Source organism: Sinocyclocheilus anshuiensis, unplaced genomic scaffold (genome assembly GCF_001515605.1).
Source record: "Sinocyclocheilus anshuiensis isolate Anshui unplaced genomic scaffold, SAMN03320099.WGS_v1.1 scaffold553, whole genome shotgun sequence".
NCBI lineage: Eukaryota > Metazoa > Chordata > Actinopteri > Cypriniformes > Cyprinidae > Sinocyclocheilus > Sinocyclocheilus anshuiensis.
In genome coordinates this window covers 2,000,964-2,018,551 of record NW_015539821.1, presented here as the reverse complement: position 1 = coordinate 2,018,551, position 17,588 = coordinate 2,000,964, and the positions used below count along the sequence as shown (strand labels likewise).

The following is a 17,588-nucleotide window of genomic DNA, read 5'->3' as shown; positions in this document are numbered from 1 at the left end:
CGTCTTGCTTTTAGAGTGTTCTTTGTTGGTGGACCACTCCTGGGGAGGGTAACAGTGGTCTTGAATTTGCTCCATTTGTACGCAATCTGTCTGACTGTGGATTTGTGGAGTCCAAACTCTTTAGAGATGGCCAAACCTTTTCTAGCCTGATGAGCAACATCAACTCTTTTTCTGAGGTCCTCAGAGATCTCATTTGTTCGTGCCATGATACACTTCCACAAACATTACCAAACTTTGATAGATCCCTGTTCTTTAAATAAAACAGTATACACACTGACACCTGATAGTCATCTCACTGATTAAAAACACCTCTGAACAGATGGGCTCTAATTTCACTTTCAAATTAACAGCTAATTCTAGAGATTCACATACTTTTGCCACTCACAGATATGTAATATTAGATAATTTTCCTGAATAAATAAATGACAAAGTTTATGACAGAGATTATTTTCATCTCATTTGTTTGATTGGGTTCTCTTTGTCAACTTTCAGGACTTGCATGAAAATCTGATGATTTTTGGGTTATATTTATGCAGAAATATAGACAATTCTAAAGGGTTCACAAACTTTCAAGCAGCACTAATATATATATATATATATATAGACAGACAAGATATATTAAACATTTCTCTTTCATTTAATGGACAAAAAGTTGAAAAACTATTCAAAATATCTTCTTTTGTGTTCTGCAGAAGAAAGAAATGAGAGAGTAAATGGTGACAGAAATGTAACTTTTGTACAATCCTTTTAATATACAGAACTTGTCTACTTTTTTTAATTTATATGTTAAATGTAATGTTGTTGTTATTGTTTTCAATGGCTAATACCGATATCTAGAAAGCAGAGTAGCTGATTTGTAGCAAGTGATATATACACAAAACTACTAAAATGAAAACCTTACAGAACATTTACTCAGAATTCACTAAATAATGAATTACATCAACTATCTTCAAAATATCTCCTTTTGTGTTCCACAAAAAGGAAGTGCATATTTTTATATAATTATTTTCTAATCTAACTTTTAAACATGCAGTTGAAAATGTATGAACTAATTCAGTTACAAAAATAATTTGTATACTATCCATTGACAAAGCTGTCAATAGTAAACCTCAGCCAATTCAGACATCATCTAATGCTATTAATCTCGAATTACTACATATTGACCAATTTATCAGCCTGGCTGATATATCGGTCTATCAAAATAATATTGTCTGTCTGACTGATTTGAAAAGTGAAATTTGAGTGACACTCATAATTATTCACCTAGCGACCACCATCAAAACCACAAAATACACTCTAATCAAAAAGAGGTGCAACAACACAAGCTCATAGCGGTGACTAGCAGAATAACGGTCTAATGAATAGCCATTTCTAATATGACTCAAGTTGTAATCTAAAGGACACAAAGTACAACTTAAAGAGTGTGAATTTAAGGTGGGTGTGGTGCAATAAGTTCCTGCTGCTCATGAAATCATTTCATTGTCTTCACAACAAGAGTTTAAACTAGAAAATCTGTTTGGCATGAACTACAAGAGCTTAGATATTCACTGCTCTTAAACAGGTGTCACTTTACCCAGTTTATTTTTCACTGTTGTATAAAAAAAGACATTTAACCACTCCCCACAAGCTGTGGTGTGTCTGTTGTTTTCACACAGGATATCCTGTAACATCATTTCTGCTACTCTTGACATTCTACAAAAAAGCAATGAAAGAGGCAAAAATATGTCACAGTGTGCACCACATAGAAATAAAGTCAGAAAACATGTACTTTCCTAAGGTACATTAAACACCTCAAAACTAAATCAAACCAAATCTTTTTGATATATAAACACAGCATCTAAGTAAATGAGATAAATGTTGGAGATCATCCTAACATAACAACATAAAAAAAAAACTGAATTTATTATGTCCAAGACTAAATATGACTCTTTTAAAACATATACACAAATCTTTACTTTAGCCAAATGTTTGAGTCAGCAACAACTTGTCAATGTCATTGTCAACATGGAGTCCTACTAAAAAACCAAGGTAAACATTGTGTTTTATTACATCACTCCCATCATGCAAGTGTTAGCATTATTATTCAGTATCGAGCTGTAGCCTACGTTTGACCTCATTTAGACTAAAAGAGCATTATATTAAACCTGACCACCAAATTCTATGAATTTCTATGAAGCTTTTTACCATAATGTATTTTGACACTTCTGAAAAAGTTATAAGAAACTTTAATGACATAAAACTTACCATAATCGTCTGCCTCCATACTGCCGCGGTGTTTCACACAGCTCTAGCCTTCCTCCACTACACAAACTCAACATCACTTGTCTTTCGCGCGGGGTTTTGTGTGTGTGTTTGTGTGTGTGTGTTTTCCTTTTCCTTTTCCTCTCTCTCTCTCTCTCTCTCTCTCTCTCTCTCTTCCAGGTTACAGCTGTTCCACTCACGGTGAACTGTACAGAACATAAGCTTTGTCTAAAAACCTAATGAGTCGCCTACATATACAACATTTCTGGGCGTCATGAGTGCGCAAAAATGCGTCAAGATGCTTCCTATGTAGGATGCTCACTATAGGTTTTAGACCCAGCCAGTCTCTGTAGCGCTATGAAGGAACACATTTCTTTGTACCTAATATTAGTGCCATTAAAATGTTGCCGTTAGTAACATTTTAAATAAATAAATAAATAAATAAATAAATGATTATAGTTAGTCCTCTGTCCTTTCCCTTTTTTTCCGCCATGCGTAATTCTGTCCAGCAGGAGTCTCCCCAACCTCTTGAGAGATTGAAAAGAATGGATAAAACGTGTATTTAATGCACTTTTAACATAATAAATAAATAAATAAAATAAAATCATCCATGCATTTGAAACGTGAATGCTAAAAATGCTGTTGTCACCCACCAGAAACCATAAATACAATAAGATTTTTTGCTGTCATTTACAAACGTAAAATTATGTTGGTGTAGTTTTAAAACACGTAATTTCTCCTACGCATTATTTTGTTAAGCATATAATTTTACTTCCTAGATGGTATTTACCTGTTGCCCATTAAATATAGTCTATTTTCAGGATGCTACATCTAAATACAGGATTGAGTCTTAATATAAATTAAAAAGTGGGCCTACATTATAAGTGAAGAAATGTTCTGCTCTTCTGCTTTTATTCTCATCCTGTATGTCTGCATCCTCACTCTCTGGAAATTGTTAAATGATTAACAGCAGCAGTAGGCCTAATTGTTATTCCAAACTATGCAAACGCACAGACCCAGACAATAATCTTGCTACGTTCCTAAAGGAAAACTTCTGTTGGAAAAATGCAGCCCTATGATGGGAAAAGCCAGGCTGTAAACTGTAAATCATTATGTAAATATTCCATATAGATTTGCAGATTAGTTCACCGTTGCCAATTGGCCATTACAAGAAAGTTGGTTTTCACTGTTGTTAAAAGGATTGTACAAAAGTTACATTTCTGTCACCATTTACTCTCTCATTTCTTTCTTCTGCAGAACACAAAAGAAGGTATTTTGAATAGTTTTTCAACTTTTTGTCCATTAAATGAAAGAGAAATGTTTAATATATCTTGTCTGTCTATATATATATATATATATATATTAGTGCTGCTTGAAAGTTTGTGAACCCTTTAGAATTGTCTATATTTCTGCATAAATATAACCCAAAAATCATCAGATTTTCATGCAAGTCCTTAAAGTTGACAAAGAGAACCCAATCAAACAAATGAGATGAAAATAATCTCTGTCATAAACTTTGTCATTTATTTATTCAGGAAAATTATCTAATATTACATATCTGTGAGTGGCAAAAGTATGTGAAGTTGGTTCGTGTAGGCCTATAGCTCTGTCTTTGCATATTTTTTAAGGGGAAAAAAATCACAAAAACACCCTTTCTGGGCACCACATACACATTTTTGACATAGTTTCCTGGTTTAGTATTACCACAGACATGAAATTGCTTTTGTCTGTGCCGCACACCGTCAAACACGCAACAGCAGACCAAGTCACAAAATTTCTGTCCTTCACAAAGGCACACCATCAATACCAAGCTTTTTGCTAGAACTCAATCGGTACATCAGAGTTGACTAGTCTCAGGCCTGATGTTGATAATTTATGTAAAAAAGATAAAACAAGACTGTGCTTTTTTTTTAAACTATGGTCTTCCTTAAGAAGACCCCATAAAATGTAATAAAAACAAGGTACTGTGACATTTGAATCCATGAATCCACAGGGGCTGCTCAGCTACAGCCAGAGAGGTGATTTCACCATAATGATAGAGTCATTGCCAACAAATTGCCATGAGATTTTCCAACCATTGCATTAATTTATTTATTTTACTTCATTCTCTCTCAGAGCAGCACATTGTGGATTTTTGCTTTTCCCTCTAGTCAGAGTGGAAACAATGAGAATGTGCCAGCTGCAGACACAGCCTCATGGCAGACGCAGGAGCAAAGAAAGCATTTTACTGCTGTTCTGAGTGGGAAGAGAAACAATAAAGAGACTTCAGTAGGTTTATGACTACAAGAGCAAATTCCTTATAGATGTGATAGCAGCTAAAGTTCCCGATTCAGCGTCTCTAGTGTGCTTTTCTGTTAAGGGATTATGGTTCAATAAGGGTAAAAAAAAAGAGTGTGGATTAAACATCAATAGAAAAACAAAAAGAAAAAGGAACTTTTATTCTACTTTATATATTATATTCTGTTATACTGACAGACTGGGAGTAGCACTACAGTAGGCTACCATCACTGCGCTATGATGATTAAAAGCTTCCAAAAGGATAAAATATCAGCATAAATCATAAAAGTGGTCCATCTGGCTCAATATTCCAAGTCTACTGAATTTATACAACAGCTCTGAGCGATAAATAGACTGCAGTTTAAATCACTGATTGGTGAATGAATAATTTAGACAGGTTTTGTGAACCGGATCAACGATTCATTAAAAAAGGTTTGACGCTATTCGTCAATGAAATGAATAGCTAGCTACTTCTCATGGAGAGCTAGGGCAAATGTCAAGATTGTTAGAGAACAAAGACTGTTCAGGAGTTTCTTTCTTACACTCAACTATCACGTGGCTTTAGAAGACTTGGAAAAGAATCCTATCCTAAAAGAAAAGCTATCCCTTTAATGTTTCGGTTGCGTCAGTTTGTACACTGCGTGATAGGAGGTACAGTAGGCTCTAGCATAATAATACGGTGCATAAACACAAGCACGTGTCTTTAACATGTAAAAAAAGAATGAAAAGCAGCTAATTTTATGCCATAAAATCATTTAGGATAGATTTTATTTAATACTTCTGTATATTTGTATAAAACTCTGTCCTGACAGAAAGAGTGAAAGAAATCTTTTGAAGATCTTCATGAAGCGCCCACCTCTGGTTGAATCTGGTTTAAAGGGAGGAGTCCACGAGCAGTATGAACCTGGTCTCTCCATGAGAACACACCCATAGAAGGCAGTGGAAAAGAAAGAAGCCTGGAAAGACCATTAAAGATAGAGCAGAATTGCACTTCCTTTATTACCAACAAGCCCGTTCGTCTCTGAGGAATTTAACAGCAGTAGTCACACTAATACTCAGCGTGTGGCATCTCGAACGGCGGTGGACATTGTACTTTTCGGCTGTGTGAGGGACTGGATCATTGTTGACATCGCAGAAGATCGTCTGCCTCCCTCTAATTTTGCTGTCAGATATTAAAGTGAAGCAATGAAGAGTGTCAGGAGCTGTATTGGCACACTTGTGGTGCTGGTACTGTTTCGGGTGGGAGAGATCGCAGAAGCGTGCAGTTGTTCCCCCGTCCATCCTCAACAGGCGTTCTGCAATGCTGATGTTGGTAAGTGCGTGTCAACAATGTCAACGATGCTACGCCACAATGCAAAATTGCTACTATAGCGAGTTTATTGCAAATGCATCATCATTAGAGCTAATGCGTCTTTACACCACAAAGGCTGCACGTATATTGTTTAATGCCGCACAAATGTAAAGTAGGCTAATTATTATTAGAGAAACCTGAATCTACACATATATCCTCTGTCATGACAACAACAAAGTTCAAGGCTGCTCTGATGCTGCTTTGTAGATGAAATGCAGCATCACAACCACTGGGGCTGAGGTGGATATTTTATTAGCCTACGTCTTTACAAACAAAACATGCCACATAAAAGCAGTACTAAAACATGCCAACTCTGACCCACCTCTGGATCAGAGGCTGCTCTAATGCTGCTTTACTTCTGTAAATGAAATGCAGCATCAGAGTAGCCTTACAATTTGAAGTATATTATTATCTTGAATTGTATTAAATATTTATTTCTAATTATATATTTTTTATATTATTATTATATTTAATTGTTATTTATAATTCTTTGTAATTAATTTATTGAGATATTTATTTATATTATTAAAAATGTCATAATGTAACATTTATTCGGCAACTGTAATTCTAGTGTAAATACATGTATGCTGTCTGAGTAACTGAACAGCACTGAATCAGTCTATGCACATTCAGTGACATCTAGACCTTGTTTTCAAGTCCAGATCTGTGAGGTTTTGGGTTGTGAAAATTGAAAACTTTTATTACCCTTTTATTGGTTGTACCTGAATGTGGTGTTGATCTCGCCGGTGTTTTTTCTACCTATGCATCTGTGCTATTGTGTTAGTGCCCAATGTGGATAACAGCAGATAAAGTGTTCTGTCTGTTGGTCTGTTATCTTCGGCACACACATACAGTCCTGCTGCTGCTTGAGCTAAATGACGTTTTGAGGCCTGTTTATATCTATTTATATCTGGCTTCTCTATTTTATTCATCAGAAACAACATTTATGTCTGCTTTTCACCGAAAGCTTTCAACTGGCCTGAATACACAGAACTAAAACAGTTCAGTAAGGGTGTACAAACCAAGATGAGACCAAATCATTTTGGCTTAGTATTTGTTGAAAGCAAATTGCCTGTTGCATGGGAAAATCATGGTGAGATGCCCAACAAATGTGGATGTGACACTTGTCTGCTGGTAAAAGACTAAAACCCTAAACAGCATGATGATACATTCACACCATTCTTATTGGCCTGTAGATTCACACTGGTTCACTGTCTAGCTGCAAGCCTCCAAAACATCTGCGCTCATCCACAACACAATATAGTGTGACTAGAAGGGCTCAACAGTAAGTTTTTTTCTATTGACCTGTTCCTACTAGTATTTCAGATTTCTACCTGATCTGCCAATCCCAGAACAAAAACATGTGCCAGAAAAAGAATGTATTATGTTTTCTTTACAAAAATGTAAAAGAAATGTTTTACTGACTACTAACTAAGGCCTTGATTTCCTGTGCAACTGGTCTCTAATTCATATTTCTCTCAGATGGAGAGAGCTGAGGCATAAAAAATTGCAAGAATGTTTTGCATCCCACTGGGGCTTTCCCTCCCAGTTCATGCTTAATTCAAGCGCCATTCAGACATGATTAGCTAGGTGTGCCCACCGCTGGAACAGAACCCAAGCTCTGTCTTGAGCTGCTAATAGAAGATAAGACAAATACACACAGGCCAGCGGCCTCTTAAAGTGCTTTAGAGGGCTTATTGTTTGATTAGAACCCCGCAGCTTCTGCAGAAACCATCGGAGAGCATCCGACATCTGGCCGACAGCTCTGGATGTGCCAAAGAGGAAAAAGCAATGAAAGTCAAGGACCTTTCAGAAATATGCATGGCATTCTTCAAACAGTGAGAAAAGCGCACTCTTTGGCTGCACCACCCGCCCTTGCCTCAGCACACTGGCTTTGAACCAGGCTTCTTGGATCAAGGGAGAAGGTTTTTTCCACCTTTTTGTGAAAAGTTAACATCAGTCGTTGTTCTGAGAGGTTTGCGTCTTTCCTGACTTGCAGTGGAAATGAACAAGCTATTAGCCGGAAATTAATTTAGTGCTCGTATTTCATGGCAGAACTGGGATCTCTGCATATTAATAACGTAACCAAACCAAAATGCGGTCATTTGCCCTTTGCGGTCTGTTAGTGTTTTTGCCAGTGTTCATTTTGAATCTGTACTTGGCATTAACAAGGTTTCTACGTGTCATACATAAAAACCTTAGTCATGTGGATCCAGTCTTCTGTTCCCTGTGGGAATGACACAGCCCCGTTATTTACCTCGCAGTTCACTGTTATTGAGTCATAGACGAGCACAACGTACTTTTAGAGAGTCTGAACAGTGACAGGATTGTCTCACGATTGAAAACTGTAACATGAGCTATGCCACTAGATTTTTCTCTCCTTCAGCTTTTAAAGTCTGTTGTTCAGAATGCATTCCAAAGCTCAGAATGTTTGTTTGTCTGAAAAAAAAAATCATTAATTCATCATACAATAAGAGGACAGCTGGGAAATGTATGTTGGTCAGAATTAGTAGGAATGAATCGAATCTATTTTTTAAGCAGCCAGTGGAAACTTGTTTTCCGCCACTGAATAAAAAATAAAAAAGGTTATTGTGACTTTTCACAAGATATAAACTTGCAATTCTGAAAAATAAAGTCAACATTTATATCCCTTACATCTTGCAATTCGGACTTTATAACATACAATTGCAGGTTATAAAGCCAGAATTGTGAGATAGAAATTATGTCAGAAAATGTCAGAATTGTGAGCTGACTTTTTTTCCTCAGAAATAAAGTTAGAATTGTGAGATCCCACAATTCTGACTTTATAACTTGCTTTATACTTTATAATCTCGCAGTTGTCGTCAGAATTCTGAGATGAAAAGTCACCATCTTTTATTTTTATTATTCTGTGGTGGAAACAAGCTTCCATAAAATTGTGAGAAGTCAACATGAAATCTGAGTTGACTCTGTATAATTTCTTAATGCATGTTCCTGATCTTATTGTGAATGATTCACTTGTGCATGTGTAATTCCAAAGAAAAATTCCTGTTTACATAATCTTCAGTCAATTACTGATGGATAAAATCAAGTCTTGTCCTACACTAAATATTAGGGATGCATCAATAATAAAAATATAGATACAGATAAGCCGATAATCATTTTCATGCTTTGGCCAACAGCTAATAAAGTGTCTTTTATTTAAATTAAAAAGTAAAACACTAAAAACTAAAACAGTTTTAAATACTACAAGTGAATATAGGAATCACACCATTATAACGTACAGTATGAAATATCAGTCATCATTTTGAGACTTGCTAAAGATTAAGTTTAAGTGAGCATTAATTGTCAGCTAAGTAAAATGCGAGTATACCAATACTGATAAAATAAAATAAAAAAAATTCTCCCGTATCAGCTGAAAGCCAATATGGTACAGAGATACAGTATATTCTGTTTCAGTGGCGTGCAGACCTCTGGAGGGGCAGGGGAGAAGTGGCATTACGAGGGCACAATCGTGGTGTTTTGCATGGAAATGTGTCAAATCATACAAATAAAATGAGTTACAATTCATGTTGACTCTACAGGATTACCTTGAGGATTGTAAATGCCTCATTTTCTTTGGTGCACCCAGGGTTGTTTATACTGTATAAACTGCCTAACTAAAGGCCCAATCTGTTCAAAATATGTATCTGAGCCAAATGTCATGAGCTGGAATCGTAGTCACGCCTGATCCCTTTTGGCAAATTGTCTAGTGACAAGCCTGGTGTCATGAGGGAAGTGAATAGACTGTAAGGGTCACAAGGGTCAGAGGAGAGCAGGCCAGGGTGTGGTGCTGAACATTCCTGAATACAGATGTGGTGAGGATTTCTTTGGTGGAGGAAGTTATAAATTGTAAAAAAAAAAGAAAAAGAGGAATTACCAGTGGAGGATGCCAAATGTACAAACATTTCTCAGAGGTAGCCCTTTGAAAAGCTTTAGTGTACCCAAAGCCTTGTAGCAGGACCAGAGACTGCAGTACTTGGAGACATGAAAACAATGCTGGTGATTCATTGTAGAGTAACAAGGGAACAATAATGTGAAGGAGCAGACAGACTGCAAAAGTGTGCTAAAGTTTTAAGATTTGTGTGTCGTGTCTAGCCATACCGATAAACTATGCTGTTCAGACAGCCTAGACAACCTAAATTATTTAGCCACACACTTTTTAGTGAGTAATACTTAATTTAGTGGGTGGTTTTATTGGTGTAACATTAACGAAATAACATAAATAGTAACATAAAACACCCTAAAATAACTGAAAAAGCAAGAAACAAAACTGCTTAAAATATAATAATCTGATGTAACACAGGAGCAGTTTTTCACAGTAAGTTTTCTTACTCACAAAAAAACATTACATAATTTACTGCAAAAGTAATATAAATAAACTAAATGTGATATAAATTTATAGTGTAAATGTAATTCATACTTCCATAAACCATACAGTTTACGGTAAAAAATAAATTAAACTCATGTAATGTAATATAAAAAAAAATCAAATTTTTACTGTATGTGGTAACTTCAATTAGCATGTTTTTACAGAAAACTATTTTAAAAAGAATGTGAAAAAAATTGAATAATCTAAAGAACCTTTTTTTCCCCACAATAAAGAACGTCTTATGCAATGGAAAGTTTTCATGGATGTTAAAGTTTCTTCATGGAACCATAGATGCCAATAACCTTTATGTTTAAGAGTTAGCATTTTATATGTAAAAATTCCAAGCATTATTTCCAGTGTACCATTTGTTGCTTTGACCTGATTCAATGATGTGCCTCAAGAGAGCAAGGTTATTTTGGTTATTCAATTCAAACATACCTCGTTCTCAAGTAGAACATTGCTGCTTTGATGTCATAACCAAACCAATCAGTTCCACCTGTTTCACAGAATAAAGATCTAGTCTGGAAACTGTTGTCTTCACTGGCTCAGTGACATATGACGGAGCTCATTGCCACATTTAATAGCCCCAGACAGTAGCAATAAACATCGGAGAAGAACTCACACTGCTTTTCTTTGAGTCTACTGAAGGTTAAACCGCATTTGAGCCTTGTTTGCAGGTCCAAGCCAAGCACTTAGTTTCTTTTGGTAATAAAGAAAGAGAAAAGTAGTTATCAAGAACAGATTGTTAGCTGGAAAGTTTCTAAAAATACATAAATATTAGGGGTATAACGGTACGCGTATCGTGTACCGAACGATTCACGGGCAAATTCCAAATGGAAGTGATCATTCCTATCCCCTTGGAGTGGGGACTTTGGAGTGAGCAGGGCACGTGCGTTCCATTATGTAGTCGTTTGGAATGCACTTGGCAAAGGGAGCAATGTAATTTCCTCATTATCTTCAGCTGGGATGTTCCCGTGACAACGCAGCATGGTGTCTGTCAGCAGATGTCGCTGTTTTAATGTAATAAATGCCTTTTTATTGTTGTTAGCATAACTGTTGCAAATAAACATACATTTGATATTTTAAAAGTTTTTAAAATATGCTATATAATATATAAAAAATAATATATATACAACTTTTTAAAATATCAAATGTATATTTTTTATGCCGGTGTCCATCAGCGAATCTGCTGACGGACACCTTGCTGCGTTGTCACGGGAACATCCCAGCTGAAGATAATGAGGAAATTACATCGCTCCCTTTGCCAAGTGCATTCCAAACGACTACATAATGGCACGCACGTACCCTGCTCACTCCAAAGTCCCCACTCCAAGGGGATAGGAATGATCACTTCCACTTGGAATTTGCCCCGTGAACCGATCGGTTCCGTTACACCCCTAATAAATATGTAAGTCAGTTCCAGGAAATCTTTAACCTCCCACTGGCATGATATGCTCATTGCAATCACCTTGTGCATCACATGATTCATTTTCAATGATGTTTGTTCACCTGAACCTCATCAAAAAACATCCAAATGTGAAATCTTTCCCCACATGTGTTTTGATAAAAACTGGGAAATGAATGGCATTTAAATGCAGTCAGCAAACCTCACACAAACCAGTCTTTCTCCACATCCTGCTGTGTCCGCTCTGCCTGTTTATATACCCAGGCCTGAAGCAGTGGGCAGCATCCAACTGTCAGTTGTCCAGCTCTGACCTTTTCCATGTTGGTAAACCTCAGAGTCTTAGAACATTTGCACTGGCTTTCTTGAACAAGCATTGACAATGATGTGCATAAATCCAGCAAATTCTGTCTTTTGTGCATCTTTTCATTTTTACAGTATGAAACATGAAATAAAAGTCTTTAAAATACCAAACAAAACATTGGTCAGTGTGTTAAACAACTACAGTGTACACTTGTCCCATCTATAGTGCAAAGTATTACCAAACACTGAGAATGAAGTAATCAGAAATTGAATCAGAAAATTATGGTACAATATAAACCTATTGATTTATAGTCATTGATTTTAAAAGTATAAAAACAATATTTCTTGAGAAAAATTAAAAATATACAGAAAATATATAAATAATTTGAAAGCACACAATTACATCATTTTCAGTGCTGAACTCTTATGCCACAATTCTGTTAACAGAAACTCTGATTGGTAGAATTCTTTTCATGATTTTTAGCAGTAGAATTTCAATTACTTTTTTTTAAATGCAAGTAAAAAGCTAAAATCTTCTAGAGAAGCATATGCTGTTGCTTAAAACCTCAGAGCTCCTGGAACATTTATATATTATTGTTAAAAGGCAGTTAATCTGAGAAAAAGAATGGGAGTTTACTTCAGTAACCAGGCTGTTGTGCTCTAATACAGTGATGAATTGTGTCAGGAGTTCAAACAGAAAGAAATGAATTCAAAGAAACTGCATGCAGAGTATCCAGAGCGGAAGCAAAACAACTCCATTTTCCTGTTCAGTTTTTACCCCTGTGGTGTAGGAGAGCTAATTTACACAATTACTTGCCATGTGGCTGTTCCATATTTATTTATTTTTAAATTTTTGTAAAGCATACATTTTCCATCTTATTGGATATTTAGTTCATACATGTAATGTATAATGCTTGGTAAGAATCTTACAATTATTTCTATGAAATTATTTAAATTTCTGTCATGTGCATGGAGGAACGTTATCATGCAGGAAAACAATTAATGCAGATGATTGCTGCATTCTGTTTAAAACATTTGGTTCCTTGATATTAAATTCTTAAGTAAAATTTTCCATATTTTTAGGAAAACTTTTGAGGTTTGTCCTTATGATGTTTAAAAGGTAAAGACAACCAAATGGCCTCTGAAACACTAAAAATAATATTGTATTTGATACTTGTGAGGTGGAATACATTTTGGTTGTGGTGGCCCTCAGTGAAGTCAGTGAGTGCTGTCTGTGAAGGTAGGAGTGGAAGAGGAGTTCGGGGACTTTTGGTGCAGTGGTCTGCCTGGGCTCCGCACTGGTCATGATTGCTAAAAGCTGTGCAGGCATATGGAAACTCAGGATGTGGCTAGTATTTGTGGTGGGTATATTTTCATGGAAACTATGACATTTTGATTATGATATGTGCATATGTAAGAGAGTGTGTAAGTCATCCGTAGATGGAGCAGGCATTGTGGAATATACATGATTATCGGGCAATAGGAATGTGGGTCAGGCAGGAAAAATCAAGCAGTGGGAATGAAGCTGAAGACAGATACTGCAGAACAGTGCAGAACTGTGAGATATAATGACCCCTCGGATGCTTTAATTATTAAATCTCAAAGAAAAAAGAAAAAACATTGTGACCCTAAAGCTATCAGTATCCCACACTGAAAGCTTCCTTACATTTTTATATGATCAAATTTAGTATGTTTATGCTGGTGCTGACCGTTCGCTCAAGAATTTTTTTTCTTGGCTAAAAATGATCAGCATGAAAACATCAGACTGACCTGATATGAAAGACCTAGACAAGCATAGAAGTTTTAGATGAGGTTGGAGCTGTTGCGTTACATCTGGGGTGGGCAGCTGGACATGTCAGGAAACAAATCATAAAAAATATATATTTTAATGTGCAAAAACATTATAGTCACAATGCAAAGTTTTAGAAATGTGGAGTCAAATTGCATTTAATGAAAAGTTTTATTTATATATGTAGCTAAATGTAGCTGAATGTTGTTCCAAACTTGACTTTATTTCTTCTGTGCAACACAAAATATATTCTGAAGAATGTCTATTCATTGAAAGTCAAAGAGGTTTAAAACAACACTGGCCACTGACTTTCATTTAATGGACAAAAAATCCAAAATATCTTCTTTTGTGTTCTGTAGAACGAAGAAAGTCATACAGTTTTGAATAACATAAGCATGAATAAATGATGACAGAATTTTCCCTTAATAGGTTCTTGACCATGACTCTTACACATGTGTCACTTAAACAGCCAGTCAATTACTGCAAAATGTACCATCCAATCTAAGCTAAAACTTACAGACTTTCTATGGGGTCATCCGTATTTTTAAATTAGCCACATCACTGGGTTGTACTCTTAAGTTGCATGATGTTGGTAACAGAACGCTCTCTCAAACTAATGAGTGACGTCTGCAGAATCAGGCAGTAGCCACTGCTGCTCACTGCGGGATGCTCTCTGAAGTTGTTTGAGAATTGCTTGATTACTTCACCAGGAGAAGCGAGGCCTCCTTGCCCTCAAAACTTTTTTAGCCTAGCGTCTGGAATTTTAGGTGCAAAACAACTAGTGTTGTAGCTTGACCTACTTTAACACTGGAACCACGATAAATTGGTTTTAGAATAAGACTATATTGATGTTTAGTTCTGGCACAGTGTTATCATGCCCTATAGCTCAGGACCCAGAAAGGCCTGACATACACAGAAAAGCATGCAACTTGGACTGGAGGAGGAGGGGGGCTATCGTTAACTTTAAGAGCAATGAAGCCTTCATATTTGCGTCTTTTCCAGCCCATAAAGTGAACCCATGGGTGTATAATAATGGCTGTGAGTGTGCGCTTTTTCTAGTTATTTTATGTCCCTGCATCCTATATCCACGGGCTCATATTTTCCATGGTGAGCAAGTGCCTCAAAAACAGCAACATTTACTCACCCTCATGTCTTTTGAAACACATTTGATTTTCCGTGGAGCACAAAATAACATATTTATAGCTGAATATCCAAGCTACTCTTTCCTATACAATTAAAATAAATGGTGACCACTGCGGTCAAGCAATATTTTCAGTTTATGATGCTTTTATCATGCTTTTTTGGAGCTTGACAGCCCCTGGTCCCCATCCACTTTCATTATATGAAAGAGACATAAAAGTAACATCCTTCAAAATGTTTCCTTTCGTGTTCCACGAAAAGAAATAAAGACAAAGTTTTGTAATGAGATGAGGAAATGATGACAGAATTTTCAATTTTGCGTGAACTATCCCTTGAACCTAACCTCAATTAGCCCTGAGAGTTTAAGTAGCGAGTCGAATTCAACTTGTAAAAATCTAGTTTGTCTCATAAACTGTGCTTCATTTGTATCTCCATTTCATTGCAGCGTTTGCTTAAGTAGTTTTGCAGAAATGTTCCTGAGCATACCTCGATTAAAACAAGCTGTCCTAACAAAATACACAGCCGATCCAAACAGCTGGCAAAGCATATACAGAAAGACTGCCTGTTTATGAAAGGACGGGGTGGGGAAAAGGAGAAGCAGCCCGGCTAATATGTTAATGTTTCAGACCTCTTCAGACTGACCTCAGGTCAGTTTTCTGAGTAAGTTTTTCTGACTCAAACAGAAGAGGTGTGGGTAGGCCGTAACTTCATCAGCTGTAATTGGAAGCCGGATTTACAAGACAGCTGCTGCTGATGAAGGCCTACTTGAGAAGTTGTCTTGATTCATTTTCATCTGCATTTGATTAACATGAAACTGCGCAGTAAATCTTCACCTCTTTTTAGAGCTGTTTTTGTTTTTTTTCTGGGTTCAGTCGACGGGACAGCTTTCAGACACTCATAAGCTCTCTTTGGGTGTATTTCCAATCACTGATCAGGAGTAGGAATGTCAATTGCTCAAAAATGGGTTGGCGACTCGCATATGTTATGCAGAAAAAGGCATTCTCTTTTAAAAGGGTGAAGAAAATGCTTACTTGTTACTGTATCTTGTTGCTGATGGGCCATACGTTCAATCAACCTTCCTGAAATCACTCAAAAACAATGCTGTGCAAAATGGAAAATGTATACAAATTTTTACAATTGGATTTATTTAAATATGCTTAACTCTGCTAAGGATAAAATGTGTTGAGTTTATGCCAAAGTGAATGTAGTTGCTGTAGTGTTTTTTTTGAAAATGTAGTTTATGTACTCAAATGAATTTTAATTTTAAAGTTCACATTTATTCTGAATTTAAAACAGAAATCAATCCAAAATGCTGATTTGCTGCTCAAGAGACATTTCTCATTATTATGAATTATTATTATGTCTTTACTGTCCCTTTTGATCAATTTAATGCATCCATGCTAAATAAAAGAAATCCAAAAAAATCCTCACCCCAAACTTTTGAACAGTAGTGTACACCAATTAAATATTACTTCATTCAGTTTTATAGAAATTTTATTTCAAAAAGACATTTTGAAATGCATAAATCTTAAAAAAGAAGTGGCATCTGTCATTTCTAAAAAAGCTCAGCATATGTTGTATTAAATTTTGCATCTCCATCATGCTTCTTAACTAGCTTAGCCAACAAGACTGACTTCACCAGTTAGTTTTAATGGTAAACAGCGTAGTTATGCTTGTCAACCAGATAGACCAGCATCAGACCTCCACTAACTTGCATAACAGCCAATTCATACTGGTCTAAGCTGGTCTTTCCAGCAGGGCTGGTAGAAGCTGGTCAAATTAGCCAGAAGCCAACATGGACAGGTTGTGTGTCATACCCTCATTCATCCATGAAAGCTGTGAACAAAAGAAAATACAGATTACATTACAAAACGCATGAGTTTGGAACTGCACTGGGTCACTAATTTGTAATATACTGTACAAACCAACTGCAGTAGACAATGCTTAAATAAAGGACAACAAAACTGTCATTGGTGTTGTGAAGTTGCTTTACTTTGTGGGTATTCCCATGAAATACCCCAGAAACTTAAAATATCTGTTCCCCTTTCTTGTTCTTGCCAGAGGCACTGCCAACACAAATACAGTAAATGTTGCATATTGACACTGATCCTCAATTTAGGTGACCAAATGTGTATGTACACTGTGGACATGGGAAGGACTGGTTATTTTTGGGTGAATATGTTGCAAAAAGTGTGACTTCCAGTGCAGGGTCGGCGCCAGAGCGCACAAAGTGAGGGGGCAGGCACAATTTATTGGGGGGCCACACTTTTTTTGGGGAGGGGGGGCGGCTCTGTAAAATAACCTACTGGAAGCTCTGTTGGTTTGCTGTATAGGCCTATAGATAAAAATATTAAAATTACAAACACACAATAACATTTTAAGTTACTTCCATTTCTGAAAAAAAGAATGTAGGCCTAGTAATTGATGTTATAAATACACACGCCTGATTTTTGTTTTAATTATCCATCGTACATAAAAAAAAAAAAAAAACATTTGCAATCAAGACAAAAAAGCCAGAAGTAAATGTAAACCAGATTTGGCCCAGACTCTTTTGCTATCTCTGAAGCCAAGCATAAGAATAGCCTACTAATGTACATTTGTTAACCCACAGTAACAAATTTTAACAGGTTAATCGCATATTTTCGTTTGCTGCATGCTTTTAAAAACACAATAACATTTTTTTTTTTTTTTTTTG

General features: G+C 36.2%; 1 protein-coding gene across 1 annotated transcript in view; it reads left to right on the top strand.

The window, feature by feature from the left end:
- The first annotated feature begins 5,426 nt into the window (after positions 1 to 5,426).
- The window catches only part of LOC107684079 (metalloproteinase inhibitor 2-like), a 25,164-nt gene continuing 13,002 nt past the window's right edge, over positions 5,427 to 17,588 (top strand). The window contains exon 1 of the mRNA XM_016480240.1: positions 5,427 to 5,830. Within this exon, the coding sequence (XP_016335726.1) occupies positions 5,704 to 5,830 (127 nt within the window). The 5' untranslated portion in view covers positions 5,427 to 5,703. The remainder of the gene's footprint in view (positions 5,831 to 17,588) is intronic.